The sequence below is a fragment of the Mesocricetus auratus genome, unplaced genomic scaffold (assembly GCF_017639785.1).
Source record: "Mesocricetus auratus isolate SY011 unplaced genomic scaffold, BCM_Maur_2.0 Super-Scaffold_100014, whole genome shotgun sequence".
NCBI classification, from domain to species: Eukaryota; Metazoa; Chordata; class Mammalia; order Rodentia; family Cricetidae; genus Mesocricetus; species Mesocricetus auratus.
In genome coordinates this window covers 70821961-70846935 of record NW_024429197.1, presented here as the reverse complement: position 1 = coordinate 70846935, position 24975 = coordinate 70821961, and the positions used below count along the sequence as shown (strand labels likewise).

The window sequence follows — 24975 nt, the reverse complement described above, 5'->3', positions numbered from 1 at the left end:
ACATGTTCAATGTGACTTAAAATTCATCACCAAGGAGAAAGGCAAAGAAAATGTAAACACATCTGCCACAGCTCACCCCACTCCCTCATTCCGGAGGGAAACCGGGGAGGCGGAAGGCAAGACGAAGAAGGCGGCAAGAAGTAATAGAGACGGAATTTCAGTTAACTGCTGTAATTAATGTTATGTCTCATTGGGGAGAGATTAGGAAAAATCAGAGAGGGAAGGAAGGAAAAACAAGTATTATTTTGCTATTAAAGACGCCCTTGAGCTGGGGAACATTAGCAGAGGAAGCTGGAATTGGGTAATTTTTTGATTGTATCACTGGCTCTGCAGACAGGATGATTACCCTTGGTGAAGTGAAATATAGTTGTGCGGAACGCCACCAGGTAAGGCTCCCTTTACACACAGTAACAGATCTTACACTAATAATTGCTTACAGTAGAGGAAGACAGAGAATGAGGAACAGTGGGACCTACACACACATGCACACACTGCCAACCAACTCAGTTGGAAACCCAAGTGCCACCAACCTGTCACTTAACACAGTAACTACTCTTGGAAACGCAGAAGCATTGCTTTGTGTGTGTGTGTGTGTGTGTGTGTGTGTGTGTGTGTGTGTGTGTTGGGGGTATGTGTATGTACATGTGATTATGAGATGCAAACATGTGACGGCATGTGTGTTGAGGTCAGAGGACAACCTCAGCTGCCAGCCCTTCCACTTTGAGATAGTCTATGGTTCTCAGCAGCATATGCTTGCCTAGATGGCCTGGCATTATCTCTGTCTTTGTAATTCTCCCATGTCTAACTCCTACATCACAGAGTGCTGAGATCGCAGACTTGCATGTTCCATGTACTACTTTGAAATTGGTTTTAGGCGTTAGAGTTTAGATCCTCACACTTACACAGCAAGAGCTTTACCCACTGATCCATCTCTCCAGCCCTAGAAGCCATACTGTTGTGATCATATTCACTCTGAAATGCAAAGCGTAGACCACATAACTTCAAAAATAATCTTGGTGTGGAGAACATATCCACATATAGTGTGCACTAAGCTTCTGCAGTCTAAAAAAACATACATACTAAAATAATCAGGAAATCTGCAATGGTACAATATTACTACACAAACTACAAGGAGTAACCTAATTTCCACTGATACTCTATTCATAGGGTGGGACTCTAGGATATAATTCGGGGCTCTTTGCAGCATTTAACTATCCCAGCTCCTTTGGCAATTTTAATTGTGGTTATTCCTCAGCCCTTACCATCTTTTATGTCCTGGACACTTTGGAATAGTGTTAGGTATTGATTTGGAGACTCTCCCTCACAAGACTTGTCTGACATTTTCTTGCTATGAGAGTGGTTAAAGTTTGGGATACGATGCCCTGCTTAATGCCTTATGCCTGGGTGTCTATGCTACTGACATTCCTTATTACTGATTAGGATAAACTTGACTACTTGAATGTGGTAGGTTAGATCAGAAAGATTCTGTCTATATCCCCATCCCAGGAAATAACAGGTGCTATTTTATTTGGAAAAACAAGCAAGCAAGCAAACAAACAAACAAGCAAAAATAATTGAGATTTAGTTGAGGGCTTTGCCAAAAGGAAGTCATCAAGATATGTCCTCAACCCAGTGGCATGTATACTCACAAGAGGCACAGAAATGACCAGATCTGGAGGAAGTGAGAAAACAAAGATAGAGGAAGAAATTGAATTTAAGAAGCTGCAAACGCAGGAACACGGGGAGCCATGGTAAGCTTGAAGCAAGGATAGAGATCCCTTGAAGCACCTGAAAGAAACGCTGACCCCGATTACATCATGGTTTCAGATGTCTGGCACCTAAAAGAGTTTAGAACACGTTAACATTGTTTTGACCCCTCAGTTTGTGACAATTTCTTATGGCAGCCTCAAGAAACAAATAGAATTGATATCAGCCACATTTGACCATAGAAAAGTCACTATTTTCTTCTGGGGATTCATAAATATCCAGGGCAATGGAACTTTGAGACAGTAAATACCCTGCTCTCAAAGTTCCTCCATTTATTTTAGTACACATGGTAGGTTTTGTCAGCAGTAATTATTACAGTGGCAACTGCCTAATAGTGGGTTTCTGTTTCCCTATTTCTTTCTGCATTTATTAATTGAAAGTTCTACTGTAAAGAAGAAGTGTCCCATCTGCCCCATTTGTTTTGCTAGTTGATTACTTCTAGCCGCATTTCTGAGTCGATATTCTTAATAATGCCAGCCCAACTTAACTCAGGAGATATTTAAAGAAAAGAAAATTTAAAGGCTAAAGAAAAAGGATTCACCAAGATCCATGCTAAGATGCTTTAAGAGCATTTTATTAACTTATTCTGCCCTCGGCCCAAGAATGAATGTGGTCTCCATAGTCTCATTTACAACAGAGGCTAGAGTGAGCATTAGGGAGATTTAGAACCACACCTAATGACAAACAGCAATAATGGAAGTCATGAACTGAATACACAGCTGTCTGTCTCCAAGGCCACATTACTTCCCATTATACCAAGCTGTCTTTTGAACTCAGGAAAGAAAGGAGAAAGAGGAAGGCAGATTCTGCAAAGCTGAACTCAGTGCCCATGTTTGATGTGGAATAACTCATATCATATGTATAAAAGAATGAACAGTATTGAACATCTGCGCGTGTGTGCACACACACACACACACACACACACACACACACACAGGAGGAGAGAGAGCAAGGGGGTAGCTATCTATGGTGTTATAGGAACACTGCACAAAAGTATCCCTGGCTTCTTGAAGGAGAAGACATTATAGAAGGAAAGGTTAGAGTAGAATTGGTCGGAGTCACCAAATATGTAGTCCCCTTGAGATTCCTGACACTTTCACTTCCTTTACTTTACTTATTTGAATGGGTTGCCATCTCCCCTGTCCTCCTGTTTTCTTCTCTCGTCCCTAGTCTACGAGACCCTTCCTCATCTCACAGGGAGCTTCCTCTGTCTCCCTTCGACTTCTGAGCCTCCACTCACCCCAGTCCTGCCCCGCACCGTCCAACCCCCACTACTCATTTCTGCTCCTTGCTCTCTTTGCCTCTATGTGTATTTCCTTCTCTGTTAAACCAGCCGTCAAAAGATTTGTCTGTTCCTGCTGATTCCTCTTATTTCCGTTCTTGGCTCCACTTCCTATCAGTTCGCTTAGTCTCTGCCACTCTGCCTCTCGTAGTCTCCACTCACGTCGTACAGAACTTTTCCTCAGTCAATACCAACAGTTGTCTGCTTTTCCTGTCTGGACTTTTCTCTGCTTCGTCATGCCTCTATCATATGGAATTGATTGCTACACACATTCTCTTCATCTTCTAGAGGCCTCAGAGGAACTAACTGTTGCAGGGCCCTTTCTCAAGCCAGCTGCTTCATTCCCCAGGATGCCTTTGCTAACTTTTACAACAGTGCTTCATCTGACTTAATGAAGAGGCATGCTGACTGTCTCCTGATTTTCTTTCTTCTCCCCCTTCTCCCCTCCCTCACACTCTTCTTTGTTTTACTGACTTATTTTTTGTTGTTGCTTAATTAATATTCACATATGGAGTTATTCATACATAAAACACTGCTTCGGCATCATTCCTGCTCCGGCTTCTATGCCCAGCTTCTCTCATGTACCATCCAAAATTCACAGTAGTAAACTGTTAGATGTACACATACCCACACCCCCCGCCCCGCAAAATTACATTTGCTCATATGTGCATGTGTCCCAGGCTTGACAGTGGGGACTAGTCAGCCTATGTGGGAGCTTGTTTTACGATGAGACGAGACTGATTTCCCATCTTTCAGCAGGCACCGAACACCTGTAGTTCATCATCTACACCCACTTTCTGACCAGTAAAATGCGGATGGTTACATGCTGTGACTGTTTGTCATGGTTTGTGTGCACATCCCCTGTAGAGAACTGCTTCCTGCACCATTGGCTCTGTGGTTGGTGGTGTGATGGGTTTTGGCCCACAGAATGTAAAAGAACTAACATCTGAACATCAGATACATTTCTGTATTTTCCTAGATTCACACCAGCTGTCTTGCTGATTCTCTCTGCTATGCTATGTAGACCAAATGTCTCTGACTGGGGCTCTGCATCAGCCAAGGTTCCAGATTGACAGGCCATGTAGAGTTGAGACACAGCCTCTGCAGCTGCCCACACCTAACATGTCTGGGGAACAAACAACTGGATGATAGAAAAGAGTCCAGCACTGGGAACTCTAAGGTCCTTCCATATTCAGTATCCCAGTGAACATGTATAGTTCCATTGCTTGGGAAAAGATTTAATACTACCATATCCATTACCTCCACTTGATACCATGATATTAATTTCAGTTGTGCAAACGACTAAATAGGAAACTCATAGCTGGTATCTAGCTGAGACAAACTTATCCAGGCTTCCAGACACCAAAATCTCTGAGTTGGAGTTCCTGAGGATGGCAATCAGGTTGTTCTCTGGGCTCTACAACTTGGTGCAGTTATAAGCATGCATACCCACACAAACTTATGCATCCTCACACACCCATGTGCATGCATGTACACACACACAGACACACGGACACACACACACAATTTTTTATTTAAATTAGAAACAAGCTTGTATCATATATCAATCCCAGTTCCCTCTCCGTCCCCTTCTCCTCAACCCCCCACTAGCCCCCCAAATCCCCACCCAATCACCACTCCATTCTCCAGGGAGGGAGAGGCACTTCATGGGGGGGTCTCCAAGGTCTATCAAAACATCCAGGGCAGGGCCTAGGTTCTCCTCTACATGTCTAGGCTGAGAGAGCAGACCTCCATGTGCAATGGGCTCCCAAAGTCAGTTCTGATGCCAGGGATATTTATGTGCTACCCAAGGCCCCAGAGATTGCTGAGGCCTCCTCACTGACACCCATGTTCAGGGATTTGGATCAGTCCGATGCTGACCTTTCAGCCATCAGTTTGGTGTCTATGATCTCCCACTTGTTCAGGTCAGCAGATTCTGTGGGTTTCACCTGCCAAGCTTGACCCATTTGATCATCACTCCTTCCTCTCTGTCACTAGGTTCCTGGAGCTTAGTTCAGTGTTTAACTATGAGTATCTGCCTCTGCTCCAACAGCCACTGAATTAAGGCTCTAGGATGGCATATAAGTTAGTTGTCAATATCATTTTTGGGGAAGGACATTTAATGTAGCCTCTCCACTATTGCTTAGATTGCCAGTTGGTGTCATCCTTGTAGATCTCTGGAAATCTCACTAGTGCCAGATCTCTCCTCAAACCTACAATGACTCCTTCTATTATGGTATCTCTCATCCTTCCCTCCTCTATTCTTTTCCTGACTCAACTTAACTGCTCCCCCATGTCCCCATCTCCTCTTCTCTTCTCTTCTCCCCCTCACTTTCCCCAGCTCCCTCTCTCTTCCCCCCATGTTCCCAGTTCCCTCAGGAGATCCTGTCCCATTCCCCTTCTTTGGGTACCATGCATATCTCTTTTAGGGACCTCCCTGTTTCCCAAACTCTCTGGAGGTGGGACTGTAGGCTGGCACTTACCTGCTTTATGCCTAAAATCTATATATGAGTGAGTACATGCCATGTTTGTCTTTTTGTGACTGGATTACCTTACCCAGGATGGTTTCGTCTTGTGTCATCCATTTGCCTGCAAATTTAAAGATTTCATTGCTTATTTTTCTGCTGAGTATTGCTCCATTGTGTAAATGTACCACATTTTCTCTATCCACTCTTCAGTTGAGGGGAATCTAGGCTGCTTCTAGGTTCTGGCTATTACAAATAATGCTGCTATGAACGTAGTGGGACAGACATCCTTGTTGTATGAATGTGCCTAAGAGTGGAATTGCTGAAACTTGTGGTAGCTTGATTCCCATTTTCCTGAGGAATCTCCATACTGATTTCCAAAGTGGCTGTACAACTTGGCACTCCCACCAGTAGTGGAGGAGTGTTCCCCTCTCTCCACATTCTCTCCAGCATAATTGTCATTGGAGTTTTTGATTTTAGCAATTCTGACAGGAGTGAGATAATATCTCAGAGTTGTTTTGATTTGCATTTCTCAAATGGTTAACGATGTTGAGCACTTCCTTAGGTGTCTCTCAGCAATTTTAGACTCTTCTATTGAGAATTCTCTATTTAGTTCTGTACACCATTTTTTAATTAGATCCTTTATTGTTTTGGAGATGTGCTTCTTAAGTTCTTTGTAAATTTTGGAGATCAACCCTCTGTTAGTAAATATCTTATCCCATTCTGTAGGCTGCCTTTTGTCTTGTTGACTGTGTCCTTTGCCTTACTGAAGTTTCTGAGTTTCAGGAGGTCCCATTTATTAATTGTTGATCTCAGTGTCCATGCTACTGGTTCAGGAAGTGGTCTTCTGTACCAATTCCTTCAAGGGTACGTCTCACTTTCTCTTCTAAGAGGTTCAGTGTGCCTGGATTTATAATGAGGTCTTTGATCTATTTGAATTTTAATTTTGTGAATGGAGGTAGACATGGATCTATCTCCAGTCTTCTACATGCCAGCATCCAGTTATGTCAGCACCATTTGTTGAAGATACTTTTTTTTCTCATTGTATAATTTTAGCTTCTTTGTCAAAAATCAAGTGTTTGTAGATGTGTGGGGTAATATAAGGGTTTTTGATTGGATTCCATTGGTCTACCTGTCTTTTTTGTGCCAATACCAAGCTATTTTCAGGACTATAACTATAATAGAGCTTGGAGTCAGGGATGATGATGCCTCCAGAAGTTTCTTTATCGTACAGGGTTGGGTTGGCTATCCTGGGTCTTTTGTTTTTCCATATAAAGTTGATTATTGTTATCTCAAGGTCTGTGAAGAATTGTTCCGGTATTAATAGGATTGCATTGAATCTGTAGATTGCTTTTGGCAAGACTGCAATTTTTACTACATTGATCCTACCCATCCAAGAAAATGGGAGATCTTTTGATTTTCTGATATCTTCTTTAATTTCTTTCTTCAAAGGCTCAAATTTCTTGCTATACAGGTCTTTCACTTGTTTGCTTAGCATTATCCCAAGATGTTTTATATTGTTTGTGGCTGTTATAAAGGGTGCTGCTTCTCTGGTTTATTTCTCAGCCTTTTTATCGACTGTATATAATAAGTGTACTGGTTTTTTTGAGTTAATCTTGTATCCTGTCACTTTGCTAAAGACGTTTATGAGATGTAGGAGTTCCGTGTTAGAATTTTTTGGGTCACCTATGGAAAATATCATACCATCTGCAAATACTGAAAGTTTGTCCTCTTCCTTTCCAATTTGTATCCCCTTGATCTCCTTTTGTTGTCATATTGCTCTAGCTAGAACTTCAAGTACAATATTGAAGAATTATGGAGAGAGTGGATAGCCTTATCTTGTTCCTGATTTTAGAGGAATTGTGTTGAGTTTCTCTCCATTTAGTTTGATTTTGGCTGTTGGTTTACTCTATTGCTTTTATTATGTTCAGGTATGATCCTGTTATCCCTTATCTCTCCAGGACCTTTATCATGAAGGGGTATTGGATTTTGTCAACGACTTTTTCAGCATCAAGCGATATGCTCATGTGGCTTTTCTTTTGCTGTTTGTTTTTATGGGGGATTATATTGATAGCTTTTCATATGTTGAACTATCCCTGCATCCCTGGGATGAAGCCTACTTGATCATGGTGGGTAGTTTTTCTGATGTGTTCTTGGATTCAATTTGTTAATATTTTATTGAGTATTTTTGCATCAGTGTTCATGAGTGATATTTGACTGTAGTTCCCTTTCTTTTCTGTGACTTGAGTACCAATGTAATTGTAGCCTCATCAAAAGAGTTTGGCAACGAACCATTTGCTTCTATTTTGCAGAACACTTTGAGGAGTACTGGGATTAGCTCTCTTTTAATTTCTGATAGGATTCATTACTGAAGCCATGTGGCCTGAGCTCTTTTTGGCTGGGAGACTTTTGATGAAAGCTTCTATTTCATTAGGGGTTATAGGTCTGTTTAAATTGCTTATCTGTATTTGATTTAATTTTAGTAAGTGATATCTACCCAGAAATTGTCTATTTCCTTCAAATTTTCAAATTTTGTGGAGGACAGGTTTTAAAATTCTGACCTGAATATTCTCTGAATTTCCTCAGTGTCCATTGTTATGTCCCCGTTTTCATTCCTGATTTTATTAATTTGCATGTTCTCTCTCTGCCTTTTGGTCAGCTTGGATAAAAGTTTCTGTATCTTGTTGATTTTCTCACCAACACTTTGTTACATTGATTCTTTGTATTGTTTTCTTTGTTTCTGACTTCATTCATTTTAGCCCTCAATTTGATTATTTCCTGGTGTCTACTCCTCCAGGGTGAGTTAGCTGCTTTTTGTTCTAGAGCTTTCAGTTGTGCTGTTAATTCTCCATTGTGACTATTCTCCAGTTTCTTCATAGGAGCACTTAGTAGTTCCTCTTAGTACCACTTTCTTGGTGTCTCATAAGTTTGGGTATGATTTGTCTTTATATTCATTGAATTCTAGGAAGTCTTTTATTTATTTATTTCTTCCTTGACGCAGGAATGGTGCAATTGCACGTTGTTCAATTTCTGTGACCTTGTAGGTTTTCTGCAATTTGTGGTGTTGTTTAATTCTAACTTTATTGCATGGTCTAATAAGATATAGGGGGTTATTCCAATTTTTTGTACTTGTTGAGGTTTGCTGTGTTGTCAAGTATGTTGTTGATTTTACAGAAGGTCCCATGTGGGGCTGAGAAGAAGGTATATTCTTTTGTGTTTGGATGGAATGTTCTATAGATATCTGTTAAACCCAATTACTTCTGTTAGCTCCTTTGTTTCTTTGATAAATTTCTGTGTGGTGGTCTTGTCTAGTGGTGAAAGTGAGGTGCTAAAGTCTCACTTTCTGACTTTGAAGTTGAGGTTTGTCTTTTGTGTACAGCAGAAGGATAGATTCTGTTTGTAACCAATCTGTTGGCCTGTGTCTTTTTATAGGCAAATTTAGACCATTAATATTGAGGGGGATTAAGGATCATTGAATGTTAATTTTTATTTGTTTTTGATTTGTTGTTGTTGGTGTTATTGTTTGTGGATTTACCATGCTTTCTCTTTTGGCTTTTGATAAAGTTGGATTATCTATTTATCTATTACCTATGTTTTTGTTAGCTTAGTCACTTTCTTTTAGGTTGAAGTTTTCCTTTTAGTACTTTCTGTAGGGCTGAAATTAGTGGATACATATTGCTTAAATCTGGTTTTGTCATGGAATATCTTGTTTTCTCCATCTACAGTGATTGAAAGCTTTGCTGGGTATAGTAGTCTGGGGTGGCATCTGTAGTCTCTTAGTGTTAGTAGAATATCTATCCAGGACCCTCTCACTTTCAGCGTTTCCATGGAGAAGTCAGGTGTGATTCTAATTGGTTTTCCTTTATATGTTACTTGGCCATTTTCCTTTGCTTCTCTTAATATTCTTTCTTTATTCTGTATGTTTGGAGTTTGACGAGGGGACTTTTTTGTGGTCCACTCTCTTTGGTGTTCTGTAGGCTTCTTGTATTTTCATTGGCATGTCTTTATTTAGGTTGGGAAAATTTTCTTCTATGATTTTGTTGAATATGTTTTCTGTACCTTTGAATTGGGTTCCTTCACCTTCTTCTATCCCTGTTATTCTTACATTTGGCCTTTTCAAGTTGTCCCATATTTTCTGTGATAGGGATTTGTTGGACTTAAGATTTTCTTTGGTTGATGAATGTGTTTCTCCTAATGCATCTTCAATGCCTGAGATTCTTTCTTCTAACTCTTGTGTTCTGTTGGTTATGCTTGCAACTGTAGTTCCAAATAAGTTACTAACCTTTTATAATTCCAGCATTCCTTCAGTTTGTGTTTTTTTATTGTCTCTATTTCCTCTTTCAAACCTTGTACTGTGTGAATTGTTTCTGGCAATTTTTTATTTGTCTTTTCTTCCATTTCTTTAAAGAATTTTCTCATTTCCTCTTTTAGGGTTTCTATCCTCACCATAAAGTTGTTTTTAAAGCTGTTCTCTTCTGCTTCATCTGTGTTGGGGTGTTCAGGTCTTGCTGGTGTACAGTCCCTACACTCTGGTGGCATCATATTGTTTTTTTGTTTGTTTGTTTTTGAATGTGTTCTTATATTGTCTTCCCATCCCTTCTTCCAGTGGGTACAGGTGGGGACTCTTCTTTTCCTGGTGGGTATGGGTCCAAGGTTTACTTCCAGTGGGTGCAAGCAGATCCAATACTCTGATAGGTCTCATGGTGGCTGCAGGCAGGTCTAAGGCACTCCCTCTGCTGGTGGGTGGGATCTGGATTAGCACAGTGCTATCAGCAGACTTAAGGTTGTTTGGTGAGCCAGGATGAGTCAACCTATCTGCAGTCCCCAGGCCAGGAAATCCCAGAGAGGGCAAGGGGAAGGAAGTCAGGACCAAGGGTGACTGGAGCCCGCCTCTTCCCTGATTGGGGGTGGGAGTAAACTAGCACTCTCAGTAGGTTCCTAGTTGCTTGGTCCTCTGGGTTTGAGTTGACCAAGCCAGGAGATCCCAGAGTGGGCAAGCAAAAGCAAGTAGGCTCAAGGTGAGGACTTCAGCTCACCTCTGCCCTGAGTGAGGCCGGAGTAGACAGGCACTCTCAGCAGGCTCCTGGTTGCTTGGTCCTCTGGGGGTGAGTCGATCTAGCTGCAGTCCCCAGGTCAGGTGATCCACACACACAATTTTTAAAAGCTGCTTTATTCATTTTTCCTTTCTTCCTAGCAGGTAAGATTTTCACTGTAAGATTGCATGTATAAACCTATTTATTATCACATTGATGGATGAAATCAGAGACTGAAGGAATTAATGATATGCTGTGAATGAATGAATGTGCTTGGTGGAGCAATGATCTAATGCCATATTTCATAGAAAGCTTTAATGGGTACTATTCCAATATAATACAGATCCTTCAAATAAAACTACTGATTAAGAATGGCAATAATATTTTCTTAGATTTATGGAGCATGTTATAGTACTCAAGTATTTCTCATATATTATGATATCATGGAATTATAGATCATCTGAATTTGAAGGAAAGGCAATAGTCATTTTATCTATTATTCCTCTCAGAATTCTAATGGTGGGGTTTCCAACCTTGGTTGATGTAGCCTTGCAGACAAGGGTTTTGCTGAACCCTAATTTAACCATTTACTGCTTAAGAGTTCCTGCACATCCAGAGAAGGTCTATGCTGCCATGGATAGGAGGAATTCTTGTCTCTTCTAGTGTTCCTTCATGAGGGTCCAAAAGATAACATCTGTAGCATTTTCTGTGGGGAATTCTTTCTAAGAGAAAAGTGCCTTGAAAAGTCCTTTCTTCTACATCAAACCATACGTTTCTTTTCATCACTCTTCTAAAAACATTTGTCACAAAAAAAGACCAAAGATTTTTTAAAGAAAAATCCATGATAAAAGATATTGATCTTAAGCAGTTTCTTTAATAACTTCTGTAGAAATCTTTAAGACAAGACATGCTGCATCAAGATGAAATGACACCATTGTTTAAAGGAATTATGGAGAGGAATTACATGTTCAACCCTGTGAATGACAACTTGTAAGTATTTTTGCGGCGAGACTCTGATAACTGCAAAACTAAATATAACCTGGAATGTCAAAATAACTACAGTGGCAACAGCAAAATGTAAAAGAAAACAAACAACACCTACATTAAGACAAAGAAACAGGAAGGAATTTGGGTCACATTTGCTAGGTTATTTTGCATCTAACCTTCAGGTCACCTGGAGCAGACTAACTCGCCCATTCCAAATAAAAACTTGCACAAAGAACTCCCGGCAAGTAAGGAATGCTGAGGTCAGGAGACATAATTCTTGTCCAAGGAAGATCATGCCAATTGGTTCCCAATGGCCATCCCTGAAAGCCTACATGCCAGTAACATTATATAGTTGGAGCAGGTTATATTTAGAAATATATATATAGAAGCATGCATGTTAATGAAACAACAAAGAAAAGGAGACCTTGGATTCAAAAGAGAGCAAGGAGGACTTCATCGGAATCTCAAGAGGGAGGATAGGGAGGGGAAAATGATGTAACTATATTATAATCTTAAAAAAAAACTCATTTAAGAACACCTGTTTGCTACCATTTACATATGCAGATGTCAACCAGAGCTGACCGAGTGACTGACACTGAGAGTTGGTGCTGACTAAGAATGCAAAAGGTACCTACAGGAGTTGAGCCAAGAGCTTGTTCTAGCTCTGTACCTGAAGACAAAGTGTTCAGCTTCCTCTGGCTTTCTTTGCTCCTATCGATAAACTGCTGGCATGAGCAGCACCTCTCTCCCAAGCTGACAAGGTTCCAAGTTCTATCAAGTGTTTTGAGCACCCGGAGTGATTACTCCATAAATATCAGGCATGATAGACCCTTACTGCAGCTAACATTTTAATAACAGCTTTTGCTTTTTGAGCACTTACTGACTGGCAGGCACAATGCCATGGAAATCATGCCCAAGAACACAGACGTTCAATTTGCACAGACTGGAGTCGCAATCTCAGTTTCAGCATTTATTGGTGATGTGCATGAGCAAGCTTCATAATCTCACAAACTCCCAGGTTCCTCATCTGCAAACAGGATAAATGACAGCATCCTCTTTTACGGGCTGGCTTTGAAGCTATTAAGCACAATGATACAAGCGCTGCCTTTAGATTGCCAGGCTGAGAAAGTTCCCCCATGCCAGTGGTCATCACTGTTCATTGCAGAGGGAAGTGAATGTGACCTCAATTGACACTTAGGAAACACTCTTAAGAATTGGGGAATATTACCCTAATTTTATAAGATGTGATTTGGCCAAAGATATAAAGCTAAGGATAGAGACAGTATTCAACTTGGAATTGACTCCTAAAACATAAGCCCCGTCAATCTGCCTATGAATTCCACATAAGGGGGGTTAATTTTAAGAATTCACTTATGGGTATCATAGAATTTAAAGATAATGACAAATAAGAGACATGATAGTCAATATATTACAGAGGTCAGAAACAGAAATGAGGCTTTAACAAATTATCAGTTTTTACCATTTAGCTTTTGAATCCTCAAAGTATAACGTAACTATTTTTATTTGTATTTTGTGTTTTTTGAAATAGCATCCACTTTGAGACATAGCAAAAACTGTGTTATAATGCATATATAAAAAGAATTTACAGAACATCACAGTAAATAGCAAGTACTTGAAAGAAATGTCAGGTGATGTGACAATTTCCTCTACATCAGACAGCAACAGAGCAGCAATGCAGCACCAATAAGACAAGACCTGTGTCTTCACACTTGTTCAAATACTCACTGCTTCAATGGTAATATTAATAGCCACCATCTCTGTGGCCTCACTATGTGCCATGCATAATAATGTTAAGGACTATTTATATACTCTCTTCACTCTGTGAGATTGATATAATCAGTATGCTTTTATAGATAAGAAAACGAAGTTTGAGCAGTATTAAGGGACTCAGTCAAGGTAAAAGTAAGGGAAGATGTAAGAAGGGCAGAGGAGTGGAAGTTAAATTCAGAACCAGCTGAGCTAATTCCAAACCTCTGCTCTCTTCTGGGCATTTAGCTTCCTGTATGGCTGGGGCTGACAGCAGCGAAGGCTAGCTAGTATAGGAGAATGAGATGACACTCTGCCTCTCTCGCCCAGGTTCACTGAGAACATCTTTGTTGCAGCATCCTTTGTGATACTCATAATCAGATGGTGGACAATTTGGGGATTAACGAGTTGCTCCATTGAGGATGTGAGAAGCCAAGGAGCATTTGGCTCCACCTATATAGCCATAGACTGGAGGAGTATGAAGGACTAGAAGGAAGTGATTTTCCTTCATGATGAGGGAGGGAAACTCAAATTGTGGCTTCTCAATTCCACACATCCCTCTTTGCTATTTCACTTTGGTCTTCTCACAAATCATCTTCCACTTTTACCAGAAATGAAAACCATGGCTCATGCAGTAACCAAGTGGTATGTGCCTGGATTTAGGGGAAGTATGGTCTCAGAACTGCCTCCATATCATAGAGACATGACCAAGTAACTTTTCTGAGTCTCAGATTTCTCACCTTACAGAAGAGAAGACAGACTTCAATCATTTTGGAATCCATTCTCAATGGTCACAGAAACAAACACTTCCTTTTGTGTTCTTGCTCAGCTGTGTTTAGCCATGAAATGAGCATAGAGACCATGGCTTTTAAAGCCCTGGCTATCCAGTGTACTGTAGGCTGTGATGAGTCTAATGTGAACTTCAATTTTCCCATTCATAAAATAGGAGAGTGTAATAAATCAGACGGTCTCTACCTTTTCAACTTAACTACTGCCAGTGACAAAAGCAAATGCCCTTATATGGCTTTAATGAAAGCTCTTCTGATTTAAGGGCTTGATGTAGTTGTATATATTAGTACAGCGTCTATCCCATACATGACAAAACAAGGACAGAAATTTGAACAGTCAGTACAAGAGCCCCTAGAGAAGGTACTGGGAAAAGCAAACATTTTATGCTGGCTCTGGGGCTGGCAATAGCCCCAGAGAGTAGCCCCATGTTTGAGAAGCCACCCTACAGCAACAGCCAACTTTTGGTTCAGTGTCTGCAAGATGTAAGCAGTCCACGGGGGTAAGAAAGAGACAGTAAACAATCTGTTTAGATTACTGACTACTGAACCACATATTGCAGATGTGTGTGTGTGTGTGTGTGTGTGTGTGTGTGTGTGTTGCACAGTATGTCAGCCTTTCAATTCCCTCTTCTACTGGTAAATACTGCAGGGAATTCAGTGACATCTGGTTCATGTTGAGTTATTCTTTGCAAGCTAAATTTGCTGAGCAAAGAAAAAGAAGTCAGGGATGTGATTCTGATTTACTAAAACCAGCACTAGGACTGGAGTCAGAAAAGGTAAATCCAGGGCTCACTTAAAATTGAGATAATCTGATATGGGTTACTGGGTTGCAGGGAAAATGTATGTAAGTAAACACTATTGCAAAAGTTGGAAAGTAGCTAAAAAATACTAATCAAAGCTGAGTCTCATGCCCAAACACTAAAGCCAGAAGAGCAGTCACACCCCCACCTCTCTTAACATCAGATGATACTTCAAAGCCCACGAGGAACTGAGCAAGCACACTGAAAAGATGTTTACAAATTTGCACCCCAAAATTAGTGTGCAGGCACCCACTTGGGTTGACATGTGGCTGCATCATTTGCTAAATATATATATGGAAAAAGTCTACCACACACATTCCATGAATAACACAAAGGCCTTGATTTGTTCCTACACGTGATGAGCACTCGTTAGGTCCAAAATTAACATTGCTATTTGGCTGGGGTGTGCGTATGTTTTTCCAAAAAGAGAAAAATTCTACGATCGCACTCAGTCCTAATCAGAACATCTATTGCAGTGGTGGTTGAGAAGAAAATAAACCAAAGTTCTGTTCCTCAGTAAAATCTCACTAGATAGTGACTCTTGATGAAAGGAAGAACTAAAGAGGTAAGAAGTAGTATTTATGCAGATCACTCAATTTTCTGAGCTCTGTTTTTCTCTTTATACACGTTAGAGTACCATTTCATATTTTTATTTATTCACTAGATCCATTCTAAAGGCCACGTGGAAAGAAATAACTTGAGATTGACTTCGAAGAATATAATATTGCAAGAAAACTGGCATTGTGCTTATCAAATGTTACCCCAAACCTACCACATGTGCTTTCTGTATACTAAATATGTCTGTTGCTACTTTTCTGTTTGCAATGCAGAAATACAAATTGCAGGGCTGAAGATAAGATTCATCTGGTAAAGTGCTTGTTTTACAAACGCAAAAACCTGAGCTTGTTTCCCCATAATCTATATTTAAAAGCCAGGTGTGGTAAAATGCACCAGTAGTCCAGCATCAGGAACCAGAGACAAAAGAATTTCACAGGTTGCTGGTCAGCTAGTCTAACAAACCAGTGAGCTCCAGGTTCAGTGAGACACTGTGCCTCAAGAAACAAAGTGAAGAGAGATAGAGTAGGTGCTATCTGGTCCCCTCTCCCCCCCCCCCACACAAACACAGCATGAATTCTAACTCTTCAAATGAAACTATTATTGGAAGACTGCTCCATTGATTCCAGGAGACTCCTCAGGGGTGACAACAGGGTCACTGAGCTGTGTCATTCAACAGACTTAGAAGACATCTTTGCTTCTCTGTGCTCCTAATTTCATTTTTAATATGTAGGTGATGTACTCTGCTTTATGCATTCTTGGTTCGCTAAAATCAGGTAATTTTCATAAATGTGTACAGCACAGCGCTGGACAAATGAGAGATAAACAAGACAATCTCCGACTGAGAGACAACAGAGCCTACAGGACTCACTGTTGGCTTGCACACGCAAAAGCAGAGTATTGCTTGCAGGCTGTGGCACACTGGGTAAATGATTTTTTCTCCCCCCTGCTGGAGTACTCAGCACCTAGAATTCAAGAGGATCAGAGGCACCATCCTAAGTGCTGCGCTGGCTACACCTGCTCCATCCCTTGTTTCCACCCTGGAGTAGATGTGAGCCTTAAAGCAGCTGCTTTGGGGCACTTAGGAAAGAGCATCCTCCTTTTCCAGTTTTGCTCCAACTTTGTTTGTTCAGCAATTCTTAGAGAGACCAGTTGTATATAGAAGCTTAGGACCCTAGCCCTCAGCCAAGCAAGGCAAGCACGGGACAGATGTTAAACAGCTATTCCCAGACATGTCAGCCAAAAGGCCAAGGAGTTGGATGCCCCCTTTATTTTCTCCTCTGAAGCACAGTTAGTTTGTCACAGCTGACAGATGACAGATGTGATTGTGTCAGTCCAGGTAACACCACAGAATTCACCTGACCTTTTGAGGATCGCACTGCCCTCTTACTGGCATACTCCAATGTTTCCCATCTGTGGACAATGCCACGCTTCTTTCTGTCCCCCACCGTGGTCACAGGCACAGCCACTCACCATCACAGAAATGTGGAGGATATGCATCTGCTCCTCGACGACCTCTGAGGGCTCCTGGAGTGTGGGAGCTGTGGCCTGGGCCAGCTGCCCGGAGCTGCTCATGGAGACGTGGAAGTAGAGTGTGCCATTCTCCAGCCACTGCTGTCTCCAGTGCACCAGAGAAATATCTGCTGCTGTGCCAGACATCTCTGCAAGACAAGACCAAAAGCTCTGCGTGAGATACATGCCAGGCTTCCGTGCTTTGGGAGCAAAGCTGCTTCACACACTCCTGAACTCAGGAGCCAATTAATGTGTCAAGATGTTTTTTCCTTCTACCACCTATGATCCAGGAGTTACCACTTCCATTTATAGATGGGAAACCAAGGCCAAGATACTGCTTAATAACATAGGACCGGAGGTACTACTTGACCTTGGTGCCTCTGATGGACTTTTTCTAAGACCTCATGTGTGAAAAGGTAATTCTTCTCCTACAGTAGAGCAACAGTAAGCAAAAGGATAAAAGTGCTCCAGTTCTATGAGGTTGTACTACTAGCAGAAAACAAAGGGAGAAACATCCTTAAATTCCTGTATGAATTTCACAGACACTGATCTGGCAATCCCCAGGGTATAAGCTTGGAGCTGGAAAGGTCCAACAGAGTATATGACTCAGGTGGGGTAACTAGGGTCAAACCCATTTGGCAAGGGACGGGATAAATGCCCAAAGGTCACATGTGCATTCTCACACAGAGAGAATGACTGACGAGACTGGCCAAATTCAAGCTTTGTCTTATCCAATCATCTCTTCTCCTGGCACAGTTGCAGCCCTCATGTCATCTGCTGACACTGAAGTATCTCCTTGGCTCAACCAAATCCAGCTGAAGTTTCCTTACATACTCCAATCAAAACAGACATTAATTTTCTTTTTGTTGTTGGTTTTTGTTTTTTATTGTTTTTTTTTTTGGTTTTTCGAGACAGGGTATTTTGTGGCTTTGGAGGCTGTCCTGGAACTAGCTCTTGTAGATCAGGCTGGTCTTGAACTCACAGAGATCTCTCTGCCTCTGCCTCCCAAGTGCTGGGATAAAAGGCATGCACCACCACTGCCCGGCGACTTTAATTTCTTGATGTTACCAATCAAAAATCCTTAGGGGAGGACTGAAGAAAATTAGTTAGGAATTTTTAAATTAGTTATTGATTTATAATAATCATCAAAATTATTAATATGGATAGGATCTAATTCAGTCTTCACTTGCTATGAAACAATGATAAAGATATACTTAATGGTATATATTTCAGGGTTTCCAGGCTATTGCGGAATTCTTCAAAAGATAATCAGCATTCCAGCCTTCTCTGTTCCTGCAATCAACTACCTAGACTAAGGTATTAGCCTTTCATGGCTTCATACAAATGCGTTTTTTTAAAATCTTGGTTCCCTCCACACCCTTTCCCTCCTGTGTATTCTCAACCACAAACTATAACACAAGCCATCTTCCAGGGCCTAACCCTCATTCCAAAAGAAAGTCAAAATGACTGGAGAATGATGAATTATTATTCCAAGTGCACAGTCTTGGACTGCTCGAAGGATTCGTCAGAGATAAGCAGAGATGGAGGGAATCATAGAAGCTAGTCAGCTCTTAGAGCCATAACCCGAAAGGCCCTAAGAGCTATTGTGATTCTTAAGTAGAAGACACTGGCTGGGTCTTTCTCAGAAGTTTCCCTTCTCTGTGGAGGGGGAGCTCAGTTTTGCCACCAACCCACTTCCCAATCTCAGTGCTTGATACACTAGCTTTCTTCTCTGGCAGCAGCCAACTGTACCACAATATGATGGAAGCATTATAATAAATGGTCTTGCTCAGCACTTCACCCTTTTCCTAAGTGCTTCGAAGTCCGAAACTGGAGACCTGGGGTATTCAGGCTGATGTTTGGCACTTGAAGTAGTTGTAGCTAAACCAGCACTGAAGAATCTAAAACTATAGAATACCACCAAAGTAGGAAACAACTAGCTTGTACTGCCTGGTTTAGACAGGTGGAATAAGCCCAGGGATAGTGCTGGGAATCTGAGCTCCAGTCTCCTGGAGCTGTGAAATCCCACCATGCATGAGGCTTTCCTTACTCATGTTCCCATTAAGCAACAGAAGGTTACAGATGCTTAGTGACTCATTTAAGGCCACTGGTGAATCTGTTCTCAGCTGGACTCGGTAGATTTCCAGTCATAGCTATTTCTACAATGCCAATCCCATTTGCAGCATCTCCTTTTCTTTGACTAAATTAGCCCATGAACAAAACTAGATTGAGCTCTTTGTTTGCTACAGCGATGATTGCACAGTCAGCAGACAGTAAACGTTAAGCGATAATAACAGTGTGTGAAACATAGTAAATATTGAATCACAGAGGATAGCTCTGGACTTACACTATTACAAATAGACTGTTGTTGGGACAATAGGAGAGAGAGCAGGAGACTGCAAAATGAAAACTACTTTAGTGGAAGCAAAAAGCCATGGTATTCATTCACTCACTCACTCACTTACTCACTCACTCACTACTCACCCTCTCTCTCACTCACTCACTCAATGTAGTTTAGCATGGTCCTAAACAGTTTCAGGCTACTTAGAAGCTCAGAGTATGGAGATAAATGAATTGCCTGCAAGAAGCTCAGAATCTGTTAACAATAAAAGTTCTACAGGACCTGCTGTCTTCCATGCCCCATGCCATGACCTACATACATGAACATTCTATGAGGTTCTGAATTATCTGACTTATCCCTTCCCTACTTAATCCCCTTCTTCTTGAGCTATAGTCCTATAGGCCTTAATATATCTGTTAAATGTGTGAGCTCCCATTTGTATCACGGAATAAGTATTTTCTGTCCAATCGTCCTGGAACTCTCCTCCCAGAGCTTAAAAATTGGTTTCTTCTAAGCATTAATCCCCCAGTCCAAATGACACCTGCTCTGTGAAACTGTGCCTGAACACTTGAGCTGAAGGACTCCTCTCTAAGTATATCGAATCTCTATTATGCTCCCTTCACATAAAATTCTGATAGCACTGGTTACTATAAGAAATTTATCAGAAATATTTACTTGAATATGTGTTTATTCTCTGTCTCTCAAGGGGAACAGAGACCTTATATGCCTTATGTCCTACCATTTCTAAAGTGTTCTGAAAATTACTTGACATATCATAAATTTTTAGTAAATAGTTACTGGATCTTTGAAATATAAGTAAGTGTATACTTACATAAGTGTGTATATGCATACAGATACTTATGCATGTCCATAATATGATGGCAAACTTAGTAAAAAATATAATTCAGGATGTTAAGTCTCATCAGATAATTTTAAAAAAGAATAAATATCTGTTGGGAACTCAACGTCAAGAAAGGACCCTCTAAGCTTAGAGACCAAGAACTTCTCACAAATAGAGTAGCATGGGCACAGTTGAGGACAGACATTGCTGTTCTTCAGAGGTGATAAGTCAAGGACTAGCTGGAAAACCCAGGAAATGGAGTGAGATACGAAAGCAAGAGCACAACAAATGCAAATCCCACAGAGGCAGGGGATTCAGTACTCGTGCTAAAGCGTGTACTTTATTTGGCACGCAGTAAGGAGCTGGCAGAACAAGTTTGATCAGAGAGCCAGGCCGTTGTCCATTAAAAACAGGTCAAAGAGATTGTAGCATGACCAAAGCCAGCTCTTGAAATTCCCTGCTGATTGATTTTCCAATTGCATTTTCCCCTTTTTCTTCCCCTGGTCCCTCCATATAAACATTTCATTGGAGTCTTCAAGTCATATTACAATCAAACTTAAAGCAAAGGGGGACTAAACGCATTTGGTCGGGAACCAAGACGATTCCCATAAAGGCAGATTATGCTGACATGATGAATATAAAATGAAACAGCAGATATTAAAGTGGGAGAATTGGTGCACCATGCCTTCCGGTGGTAGGCTGACTCCAGCGCCTGCCTCCCTCCCGCTCTGTGCAGCTTGGTTTTATATTGGAATCATAAAGAAACACAGAGATTGCCTTTTCACCTTCCTCAGTTCTCGCCCTATGGGCTGCAACTTGTGAAATATTCAACAGCCTCAAATCCCCTCAACCATCCCACAAAGCCAAGCAAGGGGAGCAGCCTTCATCAGTAATTCTGGCTAGGCTGCCATCATGCCTCAGAGGCCACTGATGCCTCTCAGCCTCCTGGAAAAGAAATAAAAATCCCTAAGGCGTGTTATGCTTTTAATTGGCTTGTTCTTCCTAATCTATGGCACTCATTGTATTTTTATTTAATTCCTGAAGGTCATTATGAAAATAAGCAGTGCTTCTGATCTCCAGCCATCCTGGTAACATCTCCCAAGTGGCTAACTAACCAGCCTTCTGCTTCCACAGCACCAGCTGACCCTCCAGTAGATTATTTGCTAAAATCCAGAGAGAGCTTCTGATGGGTTTATAAATGGCTTGGCCTCACTGAGGAGGAGGAAGAAGACATTATATGCACTTGCCTGTAAGAACTCACTGTCCAGGCAGGAGGTGTTGGGGAAGGTAGTGATGTTAACTCCAGCCACCCTTGTCACTAGCTTTTATAGATTCACACCCGATCACCATGCAACCACTGAGTGGGTCTAGAAAGTAATTTCAAAAACGTGTCCTCTTCTTAATCTCTGTAATGGTTAATTAATGCAAAACTTTATCATCACTCCCATGGGCTGTTGCAACTGGTTCTGTGCCAGCCAGGGTCTCTTCAGAAAACACACATTCAGAAAGGTCATTGAAAATTGTTTCATAAAAGGGGCCATTTACAGAGGCTTGTGTAGTATTAAAACCAACCAATAACCATGAGTGAAGCACCCCAAAGTTAGTAGCAGGAAGGAACTGTCACAAGAGGGTGGAGAAGAAACTGCTATCCTGGAACTCTGAAAAGCCACACTTGTATAAAAATGCTACAGACAGTATCTATAGCCTTTGATAGAATGGCCCAGACACTGGCAACGCGTGGCCCAGAGTGGAAGCTGCCAATAGACTAAAGACCCTACACACATTCTCTTTCTACCTTGCAGGAGTCTCACACAGGTCAACCTCAACTGGATACCCAAGGGTGCTTAAGTCAAGCAAATCATACAGGTCAGCCTTCTTGGTTTCACAGCAGAGTAGAAATGGATAGAAAATGGATCTCAAAGGACAAAATGGAGACAACTCAACAGGCTCCTTAACTGGTATCATGACTACCTGCCCCGTTCCTTCTTTCTAACTAACTATTCAAGTTAGCCAGCAGGAAGAAATTTCTACCCTGTAAACTGACCTTGTCATTCTTTTGTTCAAAGCTCTTCTGTGGGGCCTAATGTTCCCTGGGAATACGTTTTGAGGAACCTGGCACACAGTCTGTTTGTGAGCCTACTATACCTTCCTCTCTGCTCATTGCTTTCCATCCTTCCCCTTGTACTTACATATTAATTCACACTACACAGTACTATTACTATGACATGGACTGGTGCTTCCCAAACTACAGTGGGATTTCACAAACTTATAAATATTTTATAAGCTGCGAATAGTGTATGTGAAGTGCACTTATGTACCCAGTCTGCCAGAGTTTAGTGTAACCAGCCTTAAGCCTGCTCAGAAAATTTCATTAACTTACGGTGGAGCTACATGATCTCACGCAACACCTATTTTGAAATAAAGTGTTGACTAGATCTTTTAATTATTTGTATGCATATCCCATTGTCATTGTATGGGATACAGACATACCGAAGGTGCTAAAATTATTTGTTTAATCTGTAGCCCAGATTGTGGCTGAAAGCAAAGTATGGGTTCCACAAACATTTCACAAGTTTCATTAAGCTACCCCCTTTGCTGAGGGAAAGCATAGCACTTCAGGACATCAGTGATGGCTGGAATCCCATCGAGAAGTTGCATAGAAATGTTAGCACAATTTTGTTCAAGTACAGGCTCTCTGGAGAATGCAAATTAAGAGGAAAATAATTTAACTTTCAAAATATTTTATTGTCACAGAGTGTGAGAGAGAATGTTTATATGGAAAACAGGCAATCTTAGGATTTTGTGTGGAGATGAGTATATAGAGTTGAGAAGAGATACACTAAATAGTAATAAGAGTACTCTTCAAATGGTAGGATCAGAGGTGATTTTAATCATGTGCAGATATATTTTCCCTGTATTGACTGTAAATCACCTCTGTAGTAGAGGCAAATACATGCACATTCATTTTAAAGATTCATGTAGTGAATCAAGCTTTTCTAAGATCTGGCGGAGAGTTACTCTGTCCTCAGGAGCCCAGTCCAAGGCACTGAGAAGAAAGGTATGCTATAAATAGTCCTAAATCAAAGTGAGAAGCCTGGAGGAGAGGAGATGGCTTCTGCTTGGGTCGAATGTGTTCAGAGAGGAGCCCAAAGGATGGGCTAGATTTTAAAAAAGTAGCAGTAGACAAAAAGGTCTTCAGATGGAGTAAAGATACTACATTGATGAGGCAAGAGGATAACAAGCATGTGAAGGGATGTACTGGGATGAAGCTGGGGGCGGCCAGTGAGCATCCTCTCTGTAAAGGGAGCTGGGTGTATTCACTGTACAGAGAGCAAAGCACTGAAAGGGGGCATCCACCTGCTATGCGTGGATCAGCTTCTTTCAGAACAGTAAATGGATGTTCCATTTAGCCCTCCTTGATTCAGTCAGAGTAAGGCCTGTTTGGGGGTTTTGAAGCTCTCCATATAACATTAAAAAACACGGGACAGATGGGCTGATATCTAGATGGATGACTTGTGTATCTCAGTTGCTTTGAAAAAGCCTGGAGTATTGAAAGGAACACTGAATTTTGAGTTAGACACTTAGATTGGTATGTTCTTTCTATATTAGCTTACCAGGTTACATGAGGACAAATCATAGCGTCTGTATGATTTTTCTCATTTGAAAAATGCGGGGTCACGGTCTGCCCTACTTACATCATATTTAGTATAGAATTTAGAAAAATAAGGTCACACAGCAACATTTTCACATATCTGCAGGGTTCCTCGGTGTGTCCCAAGAAAGTACACAACATCATTATCCTGGCCCTCCAACAGGTGCCTCTCACAAATGATTCACCTTTTAAATTTGTCACCCACAGAACTTGGCCCAGAGAATAGACTAATGGAAGAGATACATTTGATTGTTACCCTCACAGACTTTCTCATCTGATCTGGCTTTTCCCCTTCCTCTGTTCTTGTTTAAGCACAACAGACAAACAAAAAACAAAATAGCAGCAGCAGGTCCCCCCCCCATACTTTAATCACTGCTGTCCTCAGTATGTGGTAGGTGCAATATTTGTTGAATAAATGCATCATTCCCTGTAAATTTGTTAAATTCCTTATTCCCAAGAAAATCATACTCTAGAAGAAGAAAAGAAAATAAACCAAAGAGATGATGGTATGGCAGCTGCCATATAACAAGATGCAAAGTTTTCTTCAGGAGTGTGTGAGGCCAGCCACTGGTCCGAGCGGATCTGTCTTTGGGAAAGGGTTTCCAGAATTTATGATCCTAAGAGATCCTGATGTCAGGCAGGTTACATGCATGCAGAATGACACCAACGGTATGCTGGGTTTGAAAGGCCGCCTGGGGGGATAGAAGGTGAAGAGGTGGTGGAGACAGGACAGAGAGGCTCTGAAGCAGTAGCTGGAGAGGAGCATCCCAGGGGTACCTCAATCCCCCTCCCACCATCAGCTGTCAGCACTCATCTCTGCCCCTGTCTCCAATCTGCCCAGTTCTGCATCCTTTGGGAATTGCATCTTTTATATGAAACTATATTCTTAAGCCTCTCAGTAGAGATAAACAATACAGTTATGCTTGGTTCTAAATGGGAAGGGAAGAGAAGAATTAAGAGTTATTGGCAAGGGAGAAAAGCATATCTTTTCAGATTAGATTTGAATATAGATGGGAGGTTGATGGAATGGATTCTCATGATGCCCAGCTATTCTCTCCTAAACCATCTCCCTCTCTTTTTGCTTCATTGATTTTTCAGGGTGTCTTTCCTTGTCATTCAGTTTCATTGTACTCTTGTTTTCTCCATGTGTTTGAAGGCTCCTCTGTTCTTTTTTAAGTCAACCAA

At 41.2% G+C, this 24975-nt stretch overlaps 1 protein-coding gene across 3 annotated transcripts in view; it reads right to left on the bottom strand.

The window, feature by feature from the left end:
• Astn2 (astrotactin 2) overlaps positions 1-24975 on the bottom strand; it is a 972600-nt gene that overhangs the window by 825259 nt on the left and 122366 nt on the right. For all 3 annotated transcript variants that reach the window (XM_040757328.1, XM_040757329.1, XM_040757330.1), the window contains exon 2: positions 16918-17105. In XM_040757328.1, the coding sequence (XP_040613262.1) occupies positions 16918-17105 (188 nt within the window). The remainder of the gene's footprint in view (positions 1-16917; positions 17106-24975) is intronic.